Source organism: Rosa rugosa, chromosome 7 (assembly GCF_958449725.1).
Source record: "Rosa rugosa chromosome 7, drRosRugo1.1, whole genome shotgun sequence".
NCBI lineage: Eukaryota > Viridiplantae > Streptophyta > Magnoliopsida > Rosales > Rosaceae > Rosa > Rosa rugosa.
The window spans coordinates 20,064,886-20,083,967 of record NC_084826.1 but is presented as its reverse complement, the minus strand read 5'-3'; the positions used below and the strand labels follow the sequence as shown (position 1 = coordinate 20,083,967).

At 39.4% G+C, this 19,082-nt stretch overlaps 1 protein-coding gene across 1 annotated transcript; it reads right to left on the bottom strand.

The window, feature by feature from the left end:
• Positions 1 to 2,321: 2,321 nt before the first annotated feature.
• On the bottom strand, positions 2,322 to 7,819 carry LOC133723345 (probable glutamate carboxypeptidase AMP1). The gene is made up of 10 exons (XM_062150159.1): positions 6,724 to 7,819; positions 5,403 to 5,645; positions 4,606 to 4,758; positions 4,402 to 4,470; positions 4,219 to 4,306; positions 3,970 to 4,053; positions 3,778 to 3,866; positions 3,194 to 3,307; positions 2,837 to 2,971; positions 2,322 to 2,645 (listed from the first exon to the last, which is right to left on the bottom strand). The coding sequence occupies exons 1-10, from the start codon at positions 7,666 to 7,668 to the stop codon at positions 2,463 to 2,465; spliced, it is 2,103 nt and encodes a 700-aa protein (XP_062006143.1). The 5' UTR covers positions 7,669 to 7,819; the 3' UTR covers positions 2,322 to 2,462.
• Between the last annotated feature and the right edge of the window lie 11,263 nt (positions 7,820 to 19,082).

Genomic DNA, 19,082 nt, shown 5'->3' with positions numbered 1-19,082 from the left:
GTCACTCCTCTTTGCATCATGTTTTTCGACGTATGTCATCAACAGCAGCTCTTCCTCTTCGTCTAGCTGAGCATAATTGGCTTCCCTATTCCACTTGGGACACTCGTATTGAAAGTGTCCTAGATTATGACACTTGAAGCACTCCACCGTTGCTCTGGTGAAGGTTTGGCGCCCTCTTCCACGTCCTCTTCCTCGTAATGGTGCTCTTCCACGGCCTCTGCCTCCTGCTCGATCTTCCACCTTGAGAGCTTGATCACTTTCACAGCTGGTCACTCTCTTGAATTTTTGCTCGTGAACTACAAGAGAGCTTTGCAACTCATCAACTGAGAGTGATTCAGTGTTCTTGGACTCCTCAATTGACACGACCACATAGGTAAACCTCTCCGTCAAAGTTCGGAGAATTTTCTGAACCACTTTAGAATCAGGCATTTCTTCTCCATTGCTTCTCATCTTATTTGCCACTGCCATGACCCTTGCAAAATACTCTGTGATCGTCTCTCCTTCTTTCATCTCTAGTACCTCAAAATCTCTTCTCAAAGAGTTTAGAAGAGATCTTTTTACACGGTCATTCCCTCCAAACTTGCTTTTCAACGAATCCCAAACAATTTTGGATGTGCGCCTATCCAAAACTTGTTCGAAAACTGCTCGATCAATAGCTCTGAAGAGGTAGTGTTTCACCTTGTGATCTTTCGTCCTCGCATTCTCCAGCTGCTCCTGCTGTGCATTTGTCAGCACTGTTCCCGGTCGAGTCTCTTCAAATCCATTTTCAACCAGGCTCCACAACCCTTTGGCTCTGAGCAAATTTTCCATTAATTCACTCCAATGGTCGTAGTGGAGACCATCAAAGTGTGGAATCTTTGTAGAGCTCTTCTCTTCACTCATCTTACTGTGTTTATCTCTCTCTCTCTCTCTATTCTAAGCTGTGGCTTTTTCAATATATCAGGCCCAGTGGGGGCTCTGATACTAGTTTGTGGAGTAAAAGAGTTGTTTCAACAACAAAACCTCTGATCAAACTGGATGTAATACTTGCCTCTTATTGAATCTTAAACTAGGCTTTAAATAGCCTTTTACAAAGCAACATAATACATGAAAATAGCTCACGTTAGCTACTGCTATCAACTAAAACTAGAATAAGTCAAAACAGCTATCTTTCCTAGAGACTAGGACTTATTGAAACAGAAAACCAAATGCTCCTAACTTCAAGCAACTAACTTCAACAGATGACGACCCTTTCAGAATGTTTATTAGATACATAGACTCAATTCCACTCTTCTTGTTTCCCATGGAGATTCTTTTCATGGAATCCCTCATATTATTAAATTTATGGATTACAGCTTTTTTGTATTTTCTAATTGAGCATATTCTTTAATTTCAATCAAACTGCAGCAAGTTACAATAGGGAATACTTTCACCACTAAAACAATTAAGGAGCCCAGAACAAACAGATGAGAGATTTTTTCCATTGTTAATGTTCTATAAATCAACTTTAGGTCGGGGTAAAAGAGGAAGTTTTTGAGAAAAGTTGGACAAAAATGTTTGAGGGGTGTGTGTTAATGAAATTGGTTTGTGTTAATAAAATTTCTCCTATATGAAATCCCATTTTCAATCACACAAGGACAACAAATTTAGATTCACACAACTTAGAGCCCCTCCTTAATTTATTTTATGCCGAAAGACGATGCAACTTGTTTGATACGGTCAATTCTCAAGAGAGAATCAACATTGCTTTGGTCTCTCATGCATGCATTGCGTTAGCAATCATTAAATTTTGCATCCAACTAAAAACCGAAAAAAATCTTAAGTGCACTAAGCGGTAGTAAATTTTTTGAAGATAAGCACAGTCTCTTCTTCAAGATAAGCAAACCCAATAGAAATCATATTTTTCATTCCCATCCTCTTTGCAACATTTTCATCATTTTTTGGTAACCATCAGGTAAGATTAAAAAAAAAAGAGGGAGAGGGCCCACATTGCAGAAAGAAAAAAAATTAAAAAACAATATGTGTAGAACGATGCTGAGATTCAAGTTTCAAGACGAGCCACCACATAAGAGTAGATAGGCAAAGACATGGAATGTGATTGAAGATCCAACAAATGTTCTAGGGACAGAGCTAATAAGAAACCCTAGCAAAGCAAACTCTGCATGGATTAAATAGGGTTTCCCATTTGAGAATTAAATGTCTACATTTGATTATTTCACTCATTTGTTTAGATTTCCACTTTGTCACTTACTGGTATTTGGCCGATCTATTGCTCAGAAGCATTTTCAGCGAGTGTCACGCTGTCAACTTCAACCGAGGAAGGAAAATTCTTGCCAAAAAAAAATTGAAGGAAAAGCGACTTCCAAGCTTAATAAAGGAAAAATAACTATACATACAGGGAATCTAAATACAGTATATTTACAAAAACTGTATGTTCAGTGATAGTTGTCTAGGGATAGAAATGCTTTGGATCGGCAGTGTTATCAGTAAATTTCTCCTCTCAAGGATCTGGCAGCCCTCTGAATGGCTCTGGCAACTCTCCAAATCTCATGTCGAAGTTTTGCCTGCCCTTGTCCTGTTTTTGTGCTCTTTGCTTGATTCATAGCATCTGCTACTCCAGGAAAGAAAAAGAGTTTGCTTCCGTGATCAGAAGGAGGACCGTAAACCTACAAAGATGAAGAGGTAAGACGGTCATGCAATATGTTGCATGTAAATATGTAATGCCCCTTCACTGTTTCTTTAAAACTTCAGGCTTTCTTGAAAGTATGTTTACTGAAGCATACCCAGCAATACTAGTATCTACAATAATATATTCCGATCAGCTTTAATAAACCAAGGAAAGGGAAAATATGCTCACAAGATGCTTGAACCACTGTCTTCCTTCAAGTCCGTCAGAATCCAGGAAGCCTCTTTCAGCAAGCATCAGCCGATCATTCAAAGCCCGCTTCTTCAGCATTACAAACTCACTTGTACTTTCTTCCTCTCTCAGCTTCTATACATCAAAATAATGAGGGTAAATTTCACTGGCATGTTTTAAGGTTTACCTTTCCACTTCAAAACAAAAAGGCAATCAGAGATGGATCCATAAATGTCTTTATATATATATATATATATATATATATCTTTTTTTTTTCTTTTTCATAAAAGAAATGCTTTTGATTAGATAAACAATAAACTTAAAAAAATTAGTCCTGAATTTGAATAGAGATTTGACCTGCGCTTCATCTTCAGCTTCTTTGGCTGCATAGGCAAATTCCTCAATTGCTGTTGTGAGAGGATCTAGCAATATACTCCCATCCAACAAGTGGCTCAAAACATCTTTGTAATGCTGCCGAAGATTTGAAAAGATGCAGGTTTAGAATCTAGCTGCAACCGGCATAAAGGCTACTTATCCTTCAACCACAGTACAACAGAGAGCCCCAAAGTCCAATGGACATTGATGTCTTTTACGCTATTTTCTCATACATCAATTTATTCCATTAACTAGAAAAAAGTATTTGCAACTTCCCAAATTTCTGCCATTCACTTTCATATAACTTGGAATTTTGAGAAAAGGAATCCCTCTCAAAAAGAAGAAAAAAAAAGAAGGAATTCTTCATCAGCTGTCACTTGTCTGACATTCAGTAAATAACTTTCAATGAAAGCACATCATTTGAAAGAAGCTTTTGTGGCATAACTTCAGTTATATTGGTTTTGCAATTATCAGTTCCACTAAACAAAAGCTACAAAGAAAAATGGTACTATAACTGTTGCACATAAAGAAAAAGAATTCAAATATAACTCGGGGAAGATTAATACCTTTAACTGATCCACATATGAAAAGTAATTGAAAGGGAGAATTGAATCATCAGCCAGGTGGAGCGCTATTAGCCCCCATATTCCAGCAACTGAGAAAACCAAGAGATAGAAGATTTGACCGTAAGTATACTTTTATGAACTTTTATGGACAAATTTGACACGTAAAAGGATAAAGGAACAGAAAGAGCTGACCAGCCACATGACGATGAAATAAAGGATCTCCAAACTTTCTCATCCAGTCATAGGAGTCAAAAGCAGTGTGATAAACAGGAAAATCTGAAACGACAATCAATATTTATCATTATACCAATGTTATCATGAAAACTCTGTTTTTGTAATTGAATTACTAGAAAACTACATATTTACATAATTTGATAGGCCTTCCAAAGTTTAACCTAAAGTTTTTTGCAATCCAGAAGTGAACAAAAAGTGGTGGTGTACCTCTCCCATAGTAAATGTCAATGGAAGGAACCCCGGCATGTTGCACAAATGATGCAAAATCAGAATCAACTCCACTAAGTCTTTGAATCTGTAATCCATGAGATAACACGCTCACCGCGACATCCATAGCAGATAACACAATTAAGTATAGAGCAAGAAAGCGAACTGTGGACATTCACTTACATCAATGATGCCATTTTTGGTTAGCCAGTTCTCATATACAGTGGAACCCTCCAAGTCAGGATCTTTGACCTGAAGTCAGTTTGAATAGCAGGTAAGAACATGATACTCAAATTCTAGGTGTCTGAACTGATTCACATCCAAGGAGATTGACCAGATTTTTTTTTTAGAACTAATTCAACTGCTTAAAATTATAATTTTGTTTACCTTCTTTGTCACCTCAAGAATGAGATTGTCCAGCTGAGGAGTCGCCCCAACAAAGAATCCTGGCCCTTGGGCTGCACAATCTACATTAAGGTAGGCAACAGCTTTGGAGCCAAGATTAACAAGGTTTTGTTCAACCCACTCGGTAGATCCTATCTGGAAACACCAGGGATAATGAATTTATACTTCATATTAATGCACTCAAGTATTCCTATGAATTATAGAAAATAAAAATAAAAACAAACAAAAAACAACATGTATAACCTTTAAAAAGTAGTTTAGAAAGACAGAGTAATATATACATGCTTATATGAACAAAGCAAGGGCATTACTCCTATCCATCCATATTGGATCCTCTAAAATGATGGTATTGCAGTCCAGTCACCAATCCATGTGTCATTCAAATTTAGGAGGAGAGCAGAATCCTCATCTCCTCTCACTGAATTGATGGACCCTAATAAAACTCTTCCATACAACATGGCCACTGATTACTAACGTGAAAACAACTCAACAAGAAGACAATGCAGCAAAGTCCTACATGAGTTTAGATGCCTCTTTACTTACTCGTGATATTGCGAATAGGACTCAACTTTGTAAGCTTCACCACCTCTTAGCAACACATTATGTGTACAAGCATTAGTATCTGATGGAATGGCCTTCCTCATAAATAATGCACATTTTGAGGATATACCAATAAAAGAAAGGAGATTGATGCCCAGATCCAATAATCCTCCTCTCAAACACAAATACACAAAAATATAGGTAAACACGTCTACTAACTAAGATGGAGTATCACTTACCATTCCAAACTCTTCTGCATCCCAACTACAAAGGATAATTGTCCTCCTAGGATTCCAACCTGAATGAATAAGAAGAGCATATCGACGAGCAATGTCAAGTAATGCGGCAGTTCCACTGTTGGGGTCAACAGCCCCATATGTCCATGCATCTCTATGGTTGCCAAGAAGCACATAGCGGTCAGGCTCTTCCAACCCCTTTATGACAGCAAAAACATTCTGAATGGTCACCATCTTTTTCTCCCCCTAGAATCAAGACACAAAAAGTATTAAGATAAAAGAGAACATATGATGATAAAGAGGTAGTGGGGAAGGAATTATCAAGGAATAGGCTTAAACTATTTCCGGAACTTTTGATTTAAATACTCTAATACAGACACACAAAAAAAGTATAATTAAGAAAATAACAGAATTGAGACGTGCATTTATCTCTAAACAAGTATCTAACAGAGAGATATGGTAGATATGTAAAGCAAAGTGACAGGAGACAGGAAAAACAGGTTTCTAACATAAAGACAAAAATAAGCTCATCAAATCGTGAGCACAAAGGAAGTATGTAAATGTTTTTTTTTTTAACCAAATTATTTTCCATTTCTTGCTGTGCATTCTTCTCCTTATGCTGTTGCCAGATAAAAAAAAGGAAAAAAAAATTACTAAACGCATGAGGTTATTAAGAATTGAGAAGGCTGAGTAACGCAGCATTCTATGTGCAAGATGCTTTATAGAATGCATCAAAGAATATCTGTCCATATGTGATATTGCTGAAAAACAATTCACCATGACGAGGCTAGAAGGATTACACAACAAAAACAGGCACGGCACGTCCACACACGCCAAAACCATATCCATTCCAATTTCCAGAACCAGTCGAGCAATTCCTTGTGTCGACAACCATAATGTAATTGGTCAACTGAAGTAATGACTCCAAGTTTTAGCACTAGATTTTTAAGGCCCCAAATTCTATCCAAATATCAAATTCTCAGCTGTACTTTTTACCTATTGAGATAAGCCAACCAAGCAAATATCCAAATTGACTTAAATTTGGAATTATGTCAATGATTGTACAAAAATGGTCCAACTTTTTGTAGAAAAATCTCAGACTGATATCTGAAACTAAACCTTGCCACTGCCCAACTCATTTTGACTTACTACTTTCGACAACTACCAGTCTGAACAAGAAAACAGAAACACGCCAAAGTCAAAAGAACATCCCTATCCAAGGCTGTAAAAACACAATGCCGCACACAACTAAAAATTTCCACACACACCGCAACATATGACTTAACAAAGTAAACCTGCACTTACAACTGCCAAATCTACCAACCTGGTAAGTGAAGTTCAGCACTGTGGGGCCTGGCCCAACTCGCCCTACTCCGGCCCGCCACTCCGGCGGGGCTCCGGCCCCGCCTAGGGTTCCCAAAATGGTCCCGGCCGCCTCGGCAGACAATGGCATGGATGGAATATTGGGAAACCTCTTCAGAACCTCAGGGTCCTCCAAATCCAACCTTTCAGCTCCATCAACTCCGCCCCACCCGGGGGTCAGTGGGTCCCCCACGCCATTCATCACCACCCCTCTCTCAAAACCCTGGTTAAACCTTCTGTCCCCCTCGGTGTACAATAGCACGGCCAGCGCACCGTTCTTCTCGGCATTTCTGATCGCTTCGCCTCTCGGCAAGTCGCCGCCTCTTCTCGCTATCACCACGCACCCGCTAACGCTCACCCCGAGCGCCTCAAGCGCACGATAGTCCTCGCCGCTACCGTGGTTCACGAAGACAACCTTAGCGCGCGCCGAACCGGAAGGCGAGTAGGCGTGGTACGGTTGGACGACGCCGCCGCCGCCGCCGCCGTCGTGGGACAAACCCGGCTCGGCCAGCGGGATGTCCACGTGGCTGCCGTTGCTAAAATGCGCGGAGAGAGAAGAGTGGAGGGGGTAGGAGAGGAGGGCGTTGTAGCGGGCCGTGTGGGTCTGGAGGCCCAGGCCCGAGAAGTGGGACTGGACATAGTGGATGGTGTCGAGGGAGGGTTTGGTGCCGGCGAGGTGGGGGTGTTGGGTGAGTGCCCTTAGGTAGGCGGCGACGGTGGCGTTGGTGGCGGAGGAGAGGAAGCTACGGCGGAAGATGAGGGCGGTTTGGGAATTTGAGGGGGAAGGTGAAGCGTGGGGGTAATGTAGAGTATAAAAGCCCAGAATGCAGATGATGAAGATGGAAAGGGAGGAGGTGCATGGGTTTGAGATAAAGAGGGTGATGGGGTTGAGGAGAGGTTGACCCATGTGAGTTGTGATCTTGTAGAGAGAGAAAGGATGGGCTGAGGTCTGAGGGTTACAAAGGTCGGTACTCGGTGGTCTTGGAGTTATCGGAGGGAAGTGGAACTTGCTGGCCAAACAGTGAAATCTCAGTGGGAGTTACTATTCATTTCATTTTTATATGTTTGAGTCATTTTTGAAAAATGACCTTCATTGCGTATTGAAATTGATTTATAACTTTCTTTTTTTCTAAAAAATTAAAAAAATAACCATCTAGAACGATAAAAAGTCGCAATTATCCTTATTAAATTTCTAAATTATTTTATTTGTTGTATTGTTATTCATATGCTATGCACCACATGAATGATAACTTTCATTGCAAAAGAACCGTGATACTAATCATTTGCTGCTCAATAAAATCAGAAAATTATAGTAGAAACAACCCAAATAAAAAATCTTTAACACAAAAACAATAGAAATCCTAGACCATAATTCTTTTTTTATTGAAAAGGAAACCCTAGACCATAATTAGCATAATCAAAAAGATATGATTCGAATGTATTCTTAAATTGTGTTGAGGAAGTCTTTGTCGTTGGAATTGTGCAGTAAAACTTTTCATTTGTTGAAGAGAATAAGAAGAACAACGGCGTGAGAAAAGCTTTGAGGGAGCCTATTGTGAATGGAAAGAATGAGAAAATATGAAACTATGGAAATTGAAGCAAAATTTAATAAGGATAATTGCGACTTTTTATCCTTCTAAATGGTTATTTTTTAACCTTTTAGAAAAAAATGTTAAAATCAATTTCAATACTCAAAGAAGATCAGTTTTCAAAATTTCTCTTATATGTTTGCTATTTTTTCTAATATTCGGAAAAAAAAAAAAAAAAAAAAAAAAACTTAAAACAATTACAACCTTCTATCAAAGAAGAAAAAAGTTACCACATTCTTTTTTTTTTAATAAAAAGAAGAGGGCGTCTATTCATACCTCCGCATTTGATATGTGGACCTCCCTAGTTTTCAAAAAATTTTAAAATCCTAATTTACCCTTTACAAAGTCTAAACAACAGAGAAAAAAAAAAGAAGATTAACCATGGCTATCCGCATCTCATCCTCTACCTTCATTCATCTATTCATCTTAACAACCACAACCAATCATTCCATCTCCCAATGGAACTATCTATTATATTCATCTGTTTGATAAAAATATATATTATTGATGGATTTAGTATGATTTCTATAGGCAAATAAAAAAAATCATGAATCCAATTGAATGAAACAGAAGCATACCCAGATTGAACGAACAATTATCTATGATGACTTTCAAGTTTCAACTCTTATTTTCATGAAGGACTAAATTCAGTTTGCCCCCTCCAATTTTGGGGCAAACATCAGTTTGGTCCCTGATTTTTTTTTTTTAATCATGATAGTCCATGCACTTTCATTTTCCATCACCTTTGTCCAGAATTCAAAATTGGCTCGAAAAGTGACGTCAGATGCTGAGTTGGACCCGACATCCGGGCCAACTTTTCGGATTTTAAACTCTTAAGAAGGGTAGAATGGGCATTTCTAATTTAATCTATTTTTTTTTCTTTTATTAAAATTTAATCTAATTTCTAATTTTTTTTTCTTTCTTCTCTGTATTTCCTCTCTCTTCTGCTCACTTATCCAAAACCTAAAACCAAATCGATCCAACAACTTCTCAATCTTCCTCCTCCGTCCTCCGTCGAGCCTGAGATTCAGGCCATTGCACTTCTCAAAGAAGTGAGCTCAGCAAAACCAAAACTCAAAATGGAAGCTTCATCTCAAAACTCACTCTCTCCCTCATTGCCCACCAACTACAGGCCACCACACACTCAAATCCCTGTGAGATCTTCCAGATCCAAAAGACCCAATTTTGACCCGCCTTCTCCTCTGCCTCCTGTTCTGATTCCGAACCCCCAACACGGTCCAACTCAGCATCTGACGTCACTTTTCGAGACAATTTTGAATTTTGGATGAATGTGATGGAAAATGAAAGTACAGGGACCATCATGAATAAAAAAAAAGATCATGGACCAAACTGATGTTTGCCCTAAAGTTAAAGGGGGTAAACTGAATTTAGTCATTTCATGAATACCCAATGACTTCTAGTCTTAAACGTAAATACAAGAACTGATTATTCATAAGAAGTTGTCGTTTTTGATGAACAACCAAAGACTATTTTTACTAACTGGTGAAGTTTTACAAGCTATGTCTCATTGGGCGATAGCTACTAGTGGCATGGCCTGGCGTCTCGCCAATTGCAGTGATGGGGCTCTAATGAAAGATGTGGAGAGGAAGATGGCTGGAGTGCGAGGGTGGGAAGAGAACAAGTATGGAGAGAAAAAAATGAGGGGCAAACTTGGAACTTTAATGTGTAAAATATGTAGAGGAGGTGTAAATAACAATTTGAGAGGTATGAATAGAACCACCCTAAAAAGAATTAACACCTTGCTTTTTTAGATAGGCGGTTCTTGTTGGATTTCTAAATTTGATATTTGGATCTCTATTTTTTTTTAATTGTTAATAGACTTTATCAACTTATGTGAAAAAATAAATAAAGACAAAGGGGGAAAAAGAAGGAAGAAAAACAAAAAAAAACACACACACACACTCTTCTTAGCTCACACGACAAACCTCGCCAATTTTTTTGTTTACTTTCAGACTATCTTCTCCCTTCAGTCTCTCATGTTTGGATGCGAGATGATACCATTGTAGAAATTTTCAATTTGTTGGAGCTCTATCCACAAGCTTACAGGTACTTAAATTCACTATTGCAATATCATTATGAGTTTTTCTATTGGAACCTCCAAATTTACTCACTTGACCTCTATGCTTTTTACACCTCTTATCAAATTTTCAAATATTAAATTTACTCACTAAACTTCCTCAAATAACCTCACTCATATAATTTGCAAACAAATTATTATCTTTAAAATAAAAAATTTAGTCATTTCAATGATTTAATCACTCTATAAATCTTAACTAAATATACATTTCTTAATCAAACTTGAGTTTCAAAAATTAATGTCTAATCAATAAGAAAATGCCATGAACTATTATGTTTTTTTTTAAATTTTTTTTTTCTATTTTAGTTGTGCAAAAAAAAAAATGAAGAAATCATTTGTTTTTATTCTCAAAAAAAAAAATCATTCGTTTTTTAAAGTTTATTTTTTTTCTATATTTTTTGTACCACATGATTAATTATATATATATATATATATTTGCAAATATAATGGATTGACTTAGATTTAGGTCATAAATCATAAAAGGATTTATTTTGTTTTCCCTTACCAATATGCGTTCAACATATATATCATACATTTTTATGTCACATGATCTTAATCATATTTTTAATTATTATTAAATATATATGAATGCTTTAATGAGTATGCATGTAGTGAAATTGGAAAATGAAAATAGATAAGGAAAATAACAAGGAATACAATCTAATATTATTGAATTGAAAAGTCTACATAAAATAAATATAATATTTTTTTGGTACAATTATTGTCCTTAATAGTCATTTTATAGTAGGTTATATATGTCATTTAAGAATTCATAATAGAGTGAGTCAAGTGAGCAGATTTGGAGGTCTCAATAGAAACTCTCTATCACTATACTTCAACAACGTAATTTGCATTACTATACATTTATTTGAATTCAGTGTATGAAACTTTCCACAAATATTGTTTGCCTCAAAATCATCTCAACTAAAATGAGGGCCGAGCGACTATTAGTTGAGATTTAGGGTTGTTTGGCTCCAATTTTGCTGCAGCTGGTCAACAGTCTCTTTTCTGCGCGGGCGTGCCAGCACCGTTCGGGTGCGGTCGTCGGGGGTGTCCCTTGACCTGACTTCTATCAAGCGATTGTAGACGAGGAGAGCACCAACCTCGTCGTGGGATTCTTTCTGCCTCGTGGTGAGGACTTTGCTGAAGTTTCTTCTTGTTAACACAATCGATACTCAATATTGTAGATCGAGCAGAGCGACATCACCGGGAAATGTTGAGATCTTGCTAAAGCGTGACTTTAGCTTGGCTGGGTTGCTAGGGCGTTACCCTTGCTTGGCTGGTTCTGTAACCGTTGTGGTCGCGACACTACCGTCGGCTCCCGAGGAGACTAGGACCGAAGCACGTTGACAGAGGGTTTGGTGGCACTGAAAGTCGGCTTCTGAGAAGACTAGGACTAGGAGTGTGATCACCGCTAAGAGAAAGAGAATGAGAGGAGTTGCTCTTAGAGAGGTTTGCTCTAGAGAGAACTTAGATCATCTTAGAGATGTTTTGATGTTGTGAATGTGTGTTTTAGAATGAGAGGAGAAGATGTTTATATAGGGAAGAAAAAGAAGAGTGAAATGATGAGTGGAAGAAAAATAATGAAAGTAGATCTAAGTTCACTTGTAAAATATGGAAAAGATAGAGAAAAGATGAAATGAAAGCAAAGCATGAATGTGCAGCAACATGGAAGTGGTGATGATCTATTAAAGAGATTGTAGAAGAAAAATATATGCAAGGAAAAAGAGAAAAGCATCTAGCTTTCTTCATGTGGGTAGGAAACATGAACATGTGAATATTGAGCTGGTTTTAGGTCAGTTTCTGCCCCTTTATTCATTCAATTATTTCTCCAACAAGACTTCATTATATACATTCGACTTCTTCATATGAAATGTTCCACTATGAGTGTAGATCATCCTGACAAATTTTCAGATTTTTATTCCATGTGGTTGGGCCGAAAATGCTGCTGGACCTCTTACAGGTCCAGTTTTCCAGTTTTGCTTCTGTAGAAAATTGGGCTGATTGTTTGAAGGCCTTCCACTCAAAAAAAGCTCTTGCACTCTTCATAAGAAATGATCCTTGGGCTGTCTAGAATGGATCTGGAAAGTTTCAGCACATTTAGATTTCGTTTGGTTAGTCTGCCACCCCTCCTTCCTTGTCTAGCTCGGTTTTTCCTAGCCGAAGTAGGAAAATATGCTAAAGTTGACTTGTCATACTTCCATAGTAGGCTTTATTTAGCCTCTAAATATATATTTCGAGCTTGTCACCAATATATAGCTTGAGCCACTGATATTGGCTCAATTTCTCCAAGACGTGCCTTGTCAGGCCAAAATGTTCATTTTTGGTCCAAACATTGCCCCCCAGACCTCGAAGTCAAAGGGTCTTCGTCTTGACTGAAGAGGTCTTGAATCAGCACTGCTCTTATAATGTTGTTGCTCCAAAGCCACTTGTATTGGCTTGACTGATAATACTTGACTGATTCCATATAGGCCTCTAAATAGGCCATAAAGCTTGAATGCCACAATCTGGATTGCCTTTGTTATGAACTGATGCTTCATTTGCCAACTTTATTGCCCCCCATGGATCTGGCGAAACTTGGGCAGGTTGTAGGAGATCAGAACTTTAGCGTGCCCCCCATGCGAAGGAGACTGCTTTTGATCGCGAATGAGTATCCTTCTCTTCCTTGGTGGTAGCTTCGCCATGTGTATAGCAGCAAGTATCGGCCTTGTTTGCTAGCTCTCTGTTGAGAATGCAATTGCTGCAAAAGAAGCCCAACTCGATGAACCTTTGGCTGCTTCTGAAGAAATGGGCCGCAACCTGACCCGTGTCAGAGAACGGGCCACTTAGGCCGAAGCTCGTGTCATTGTGGCGGAACTCCGCGTGGAGGAACTTTGCTTGAAATTGAGCTTCATGGGCCAATCTCTGTAGGCCCCCTCGAAAATTGTTCGGTCTCCTTACACGTCAATAATCCCTTCTTTTCCGAGATTTAAGGCATTAATCACTCGTTGAAAAACAACGGTCGTGAAAAAATAATCTCGTGAATAGAACAGTTACCTCCTCGAAAACCGCTCCTCACATGCTGCTAGTCCATTTTTTCCCGAGATTTGGAATCACTAATCTCGATTTACTGACATCGGTTTTGAAATTGAGCTTCATCCAAGGGTGGGGATTTGCCTGAAGTCCCTATAAATAGTTGTATTTCGGGAAGGGAATACTCACAACAATTTTTCTGAAATATTCAAGAAATGGCCTTTCAGTCATTGCTTCTTTTTCTCCTTCTTCACAAATCTTCCCCTCATGAAATGACCTTTAGCCTCTAAATTTTAGGCTTTATGGCGTAATCTTAAGCCTGGGTTAGGCCTCATGGCGTAATCTTAGGCAAACCCTTGTTTCGTCCTTCTGGGAGTCTGTAACAACAATGCCAGGCTTCAGATTGGTTTAGAAACGCGAGGGGGCTCCGAGTGTGGGATCTCCGGTCATGTAAGATCATCTTTTGTTAGGATCCCCCACTTGGAGCAAATCGGGGAAGGGAGGGAAGCCAAATTGAGGTTCGTCTTTCCTCCTCTGTTTTCTTCCTTCTGGACCCGGCCTGTGTTGTGCCCTCTAGATGGAAGGGGCTTTGGTTCTCACCTCCTTCTCCCCCTTTCTCTTCTTGATAGAATCTTGGAGGGATGAGAAGGGATGGACTCTTTGAAGGAATGGGTTCAAGCTACAGAATGGCTGTTCCTGTACTTCACGTCCAGCTAATGGTGGTTACCAAGGCTAGAGGGGGTGCAGAGACTCAAGCTGATATTTGGTTCCTTCACTCTCCGCCCCTCCAGGAGATAATGACACGGCTCAACCCGGCTTTGGATTCCATAGCTGCTTCCAATTGAGGGGGCTTGGAGGCTCCATTTTCTTTCACTGGAGTCCCCTTCTCATGACTAATGGTGTTGGCCAAGCCTATGTTTTATTCCTCTACCGCTTCCATGTAAAAGGGGCGCGGGGGTTCCGTTACTTCTTTTTTTTCTTCCCTGAAGTCTGCCCCTCCTTGGGATAATGGCGCGGCTCAACCCGACGTTGGATTCCATAGCTGCTTCCACTTGAGAAAAGATTCAGAAGATATCAGAAGATTCATGTTTTGTATTCTAGCCACTTTTGGCTTTGTAATGAATGTACTGCTTTTGGCCGCAAAGCCACTTTATGAATATAATAATATTTTCTTATCCTGATATCCAAATATCCATGAGAAGTCAATAATTGTGTCTCGCAAAGCCCCAAATATAGGCCCCCATAGTTGTATATTGAAAATAATATGAACTTTTAAAATATGCTCAGCGTCAAAAAGAGCCTCGCGGCGAGGGTTTTGAGAAAATGTGTATCTTTTGGATCCACTTGCTGGCTCCCAACTCAAAACTCTTAGCGCCAATAATTCCTTCTTTTCCGAGATTTAAGGCACTAATCACTCGTTGAAAAACAACAGTCGTGAAAAAATAATCTCGTGAAAAGAACAGTTACCTCCTCGAAAACCATTCGGTTTCCCCACGCGCCAATAATCCATTCTTTTCCGAGATTTAAGGCAACTTTAATCACGCTTTACTGACACTTAGTTTGACTCTTCTCTTCGACCGTCCATCCAAGGGTGGATATTTGCATGCCTATATCTTCCTCCACATTATAAACCCAAATTTCCAATCCCAAAATCATATCATCAACTCGAATATTTCTAACAGCAATTACTCATCATCATCACTCTTCAATTCTCGCATTCTCTCAATCCATCACCAATGGAACCACAAACCCAGCAACCAACCGAGGATGGAGGAAGCAACAAAGCAGCCGGGAGTAGTGCTAACATGCTGCGGGGGCGGAACAGGTGGAATCCCACTACAGATCAGATAAGAATCCTCAATGAGCTTTTCTACAATAAGGGAGTTAGGTCCCCAACTATAGAGCAGATTCAGAGGATCTGTCTCCAGCTGAAATGGTACGGCAAGATCAAGTTCAAGAACGTCTATTTTTGGTTCGTGAACCAAAGGGCTCGGGAGAAGCGGAAGAAGAGGTCCACTTCGGATGTTCATGTGCCCATGCAAAGATCAGGGCTTGTTGGTGATGACAATGGTACCAATTGGAAACCTAAGGATCAGTATATTAACTTCGGATCTTCTGCATCTGCTTCTGCTTCTTCAGCTGATGTGATTGCTTTTAACGGGCAGATGGGGAACTATGGTGGTTATGGATCTATGAACATGGAGATTGAAACCCTTCCTCTGTTCCCCATGCATGGTGAGGACATCTTTGGCAACATGAAGACTACTTTCGATGGAGGTGGCGGTCACGGTGGTGGCTCTTACATTTCCCTTGAGCTCAGCCTTTCCTGCGAGGGCAAAGCTGGAAAAAGTTTCTGGAGCCGCTGACTCGGCTTAGTAGCTTTGCGAGTGTAGGAACACTTAGAATTGCCCCCTAAGAGTTGTATTTATGACTTTTTAAATTTTTTTTTTTATTATTTTATATATATATATATATATATATATATATATATATATATATTATTTTTTATTTTTTATAAGTAGTTGAATTCAATAAGACAATGTGAATCAAGGTTTAGACATGCGGCCCAAGTATAGTCGCCTAGACACAAATTTTCTTTCAAATCCTTTGGGCAACCTTTCTGAAATGGCCAGGTGGGGGAGGGCGAACAAGAGAGGCAGAATCCATTTTGGCATGAGCTACTCCCACATAGTGGTTTAGGCCCATTTGCACGCACTTCTGGATTCAAGAACCTGTCATGAACGTTGTCCCCTTTCTAGACACCATTTCACATAGGCTATACTTACTAAGATGAGAAAGGTCATAAGTGTGAAGACAGTTCAACAAGTGTTAATAAAAGCCGCCCTTAACCTTAAGGGACCTGAACTAGGCACCAATAAGGAGTTTAGGCCAATATTAACAAAAGAGACTTCACCTATTCCGTTATGATTCACAACCCCTTACCAAATTCAACTTTTTTTTTTTTTTACTATGAAAATAAAGGTAAAAAACTAAAAACTAACAGAAAATTAACAACAAAACAAGGAGCTAGCAGCGACACGTTTGGCTAACCTCTAAAAGACCACGAGGGAGGCCATCTATGCTTCATTCCAAGCTCCGATGTATCAAAATTTGTAGGGTAAAAATCCCTCCTATGAGAGCTTGTAGAAAAAGAACAAAGATACTTCTCGTTGAAGAATTTGGAGGAATTTGGCTCGTGAGAGGAGTATTCTTGCCCCCCAAGTATCTTTATTGGTTGACGAGACATGATCTCCAATTGTAATTTGGAAGATGACGGTGTCCCAAGATCGGCTTTGTCGCCAACTGTCGCCAACTTCTCTTGATCAAAGGGATGATCATGGGTCATATCTTGCCCCCCATACATCTGATCAGTAGCCACATATTTGACTTGATCAGTGGAGACATCAGATATTTGTTCAGAGACAATTTTCTTGTCTGAAGAACAATCTTGTTGATGACGTTCTCCATAAGTAGCCTCTATGTAAGGCTGTGATTCACCAGTGAGGCCATTAGGTTGATTGCCACCTATAGGCAAATCAGCCTCATAAATGACCTCTTCTCGAGTGTTCTGCTTAATTTCTAGGTCCCAATCGCGAAACCTCTGCTTTGTTTTTGCGATCAAAATGGCCATGTCCCTGGCTTGCTTTTCTTTATTCCTCTCGATGTTGGCCATGATGATCGCGAGCTGTTCATCAATGCTTGCCCCCTCTGGGATGGGAATAGGCATAAACTCATCATTAATGGCGGTATCGCCAATGGTGGCAACATTGTCCATCAATTCACTTTAGGAATTTCTTTTGGTAAAGATTTTCCCCTGGCATCTCAATGATGACGAAAAAAAGACTCTAACCTTGTCCTACTGGGCGTGCCAAAATGTTTGTTTTGAAGGCCGGTGGTTGAATATCTTCAAGAGAAAAAAGAAATTCTAACCTTGTCCCACTGGGCGTGCCAAAATGTTTGGCTCCAATTTTGCTGCAGCTGGTCAACAGTCTCTTTTCTTGCGCGGGCGTGCCAGCACCGTTCGGGTGCGGTCGTCGGGGGTGTCCCTTGACCTGACTTCTATCAAGCGATTGTAGACGAGGAGAGCACCAACCTCGTCGTGGGATTCTTTCTGCCTCGTGGTGAGGACTTTGCTGAAGTTTCTTCTTGTTAACACAATCGATACTCAATATTGTAGATCGAGCAGAGCGACATCACCGGGAAATGTTGAGATCTTGCTAAAGCGTGACTTTAGCTTGGCTGGGTTGCTAGGGCGTTACCCTTGCTTGGCTGGTTCTGTAACCGTTGTGGTCGCGACACTACCGTCGGCTCCCGAGGAGACTAGGACCGAAGCACGTTGACAGAGGGTTTGGTGGCACTGAAAGTCGGCTTCTGAGAAGACTAGGACTAGGAGTGTGATCACCGCTAAGAGAAAGAGAATGAGAGGAGTTGCTCTTAGAGAGGTTTGCTCTAGAGAGAACTTAGATCATCTTAGAGATGTTTTGATGTTGTGAATGTGTGTTTTAGAATGAGAGGAGAAGATGTTTATATAGGGAAGAAAAAGAAGAGTGAAATGATGAGTGGAAGAAAAATAATGAAAGTAGATCTAAGTTCACTTGTAAAATATGGAAAAGATAGAGAAAAGATGAAATGAAAGCAAAGCATGAATGTGCAGCAACATGGAAGTGGTGATGATCTATTAAAGAGATTGTAGAAGAAAAATATATGCAAGGAAAAAGAGAAAAGCATCTAGCTTTCTTCATGTGGGTAGGAAACATGAACATGTGAATATTGAGCTGGTTTTAGGTCAGTTTCTGCCCCTTTATTCCTTCAATTATTTCTCCAACAAGACTTCATTATATACATTCGACTTCTTCATATGAAATGTTCCACTATGAGTGTAGATCATCCTGACAAATTTTCAGATTTTTATTCCATGTGGTTGGGCCGAAAATGCTGCTGGACCTCTTACAGGTCCAGTTTTCCAGTTTTGCTTCTGTAGAAAATTGGGCTGATTGTTTGAAGGCCTTCCACTCAAAAAAAGCTCTTGCACTCTTCATAATAAATGATCCTTGGGCTGTCTAGAATGTATCTGGAAAGTTTCAGTACATTTCGATTTCGTTTGGTTAGTCTGTCACCCCTCCTTCCTTGTCTAGTTCGGTTTTTCCTAGCCGAAGTAGGAAAATATGCTAAAGTTGACTTGTCATACTTCCATAGTAGGCTTTATTTAGCCTCTAAATATATATTTCGAGCTTGTCAACAATATATAGCTTGAGCCACTGATATTGGCTCAATTTCTCCAAGACGTGCCTTGTCAGGCCAAAATGTTCATTTTTGGTCCAAACAAGGGTGTTTGGTGCAAGGAAATTGCAAGGAAAATACCTATCAGAGATAAAATTGAGGAAAAGTTTGTATATTGATTTGTGTGTTTGGTGCAAGACCTTTTACAATGAGATAGAAGGCACTATATATACAAATCAAAACTTAAACTAACTTGTTCTCCAAGACGTGGAATCTAACTAGGATTAATCTTCATTTTCGGATAGATACGTCTATGTTCTGATTCGGTCAATATTTTGAATCTTTACAACTAAAATCCTTAATTAGCTCAAACTCTTTCCTTATTAGTATTCCTTCCTTGAA

Bases quoted from the DNA above. Each gene is read 5' to 3' on its own strand.
- LOC133723345 (XM_062150159.1), bottom strand. From the start codon at position 7,668: ATGGGTCAACCTCTCCTCAACCCCATCACCCTCTTTATCTCAAACCCA. The intron at 5,646-6,723 runs GTTGGTAGATTT...TCTTGATTCTAG, and splicing joins TGCTGAACTTCACTTACCAG to GGGGAGAAAAAGATGGTGAC. The intron at 2,972-3,193 runs GTCAAATCTCTA...TTTGATGTATAG, and splicing joins AAGCTGAAGATGAAGCGCAG to AAGCTGAGAGAGGAAGAAAG.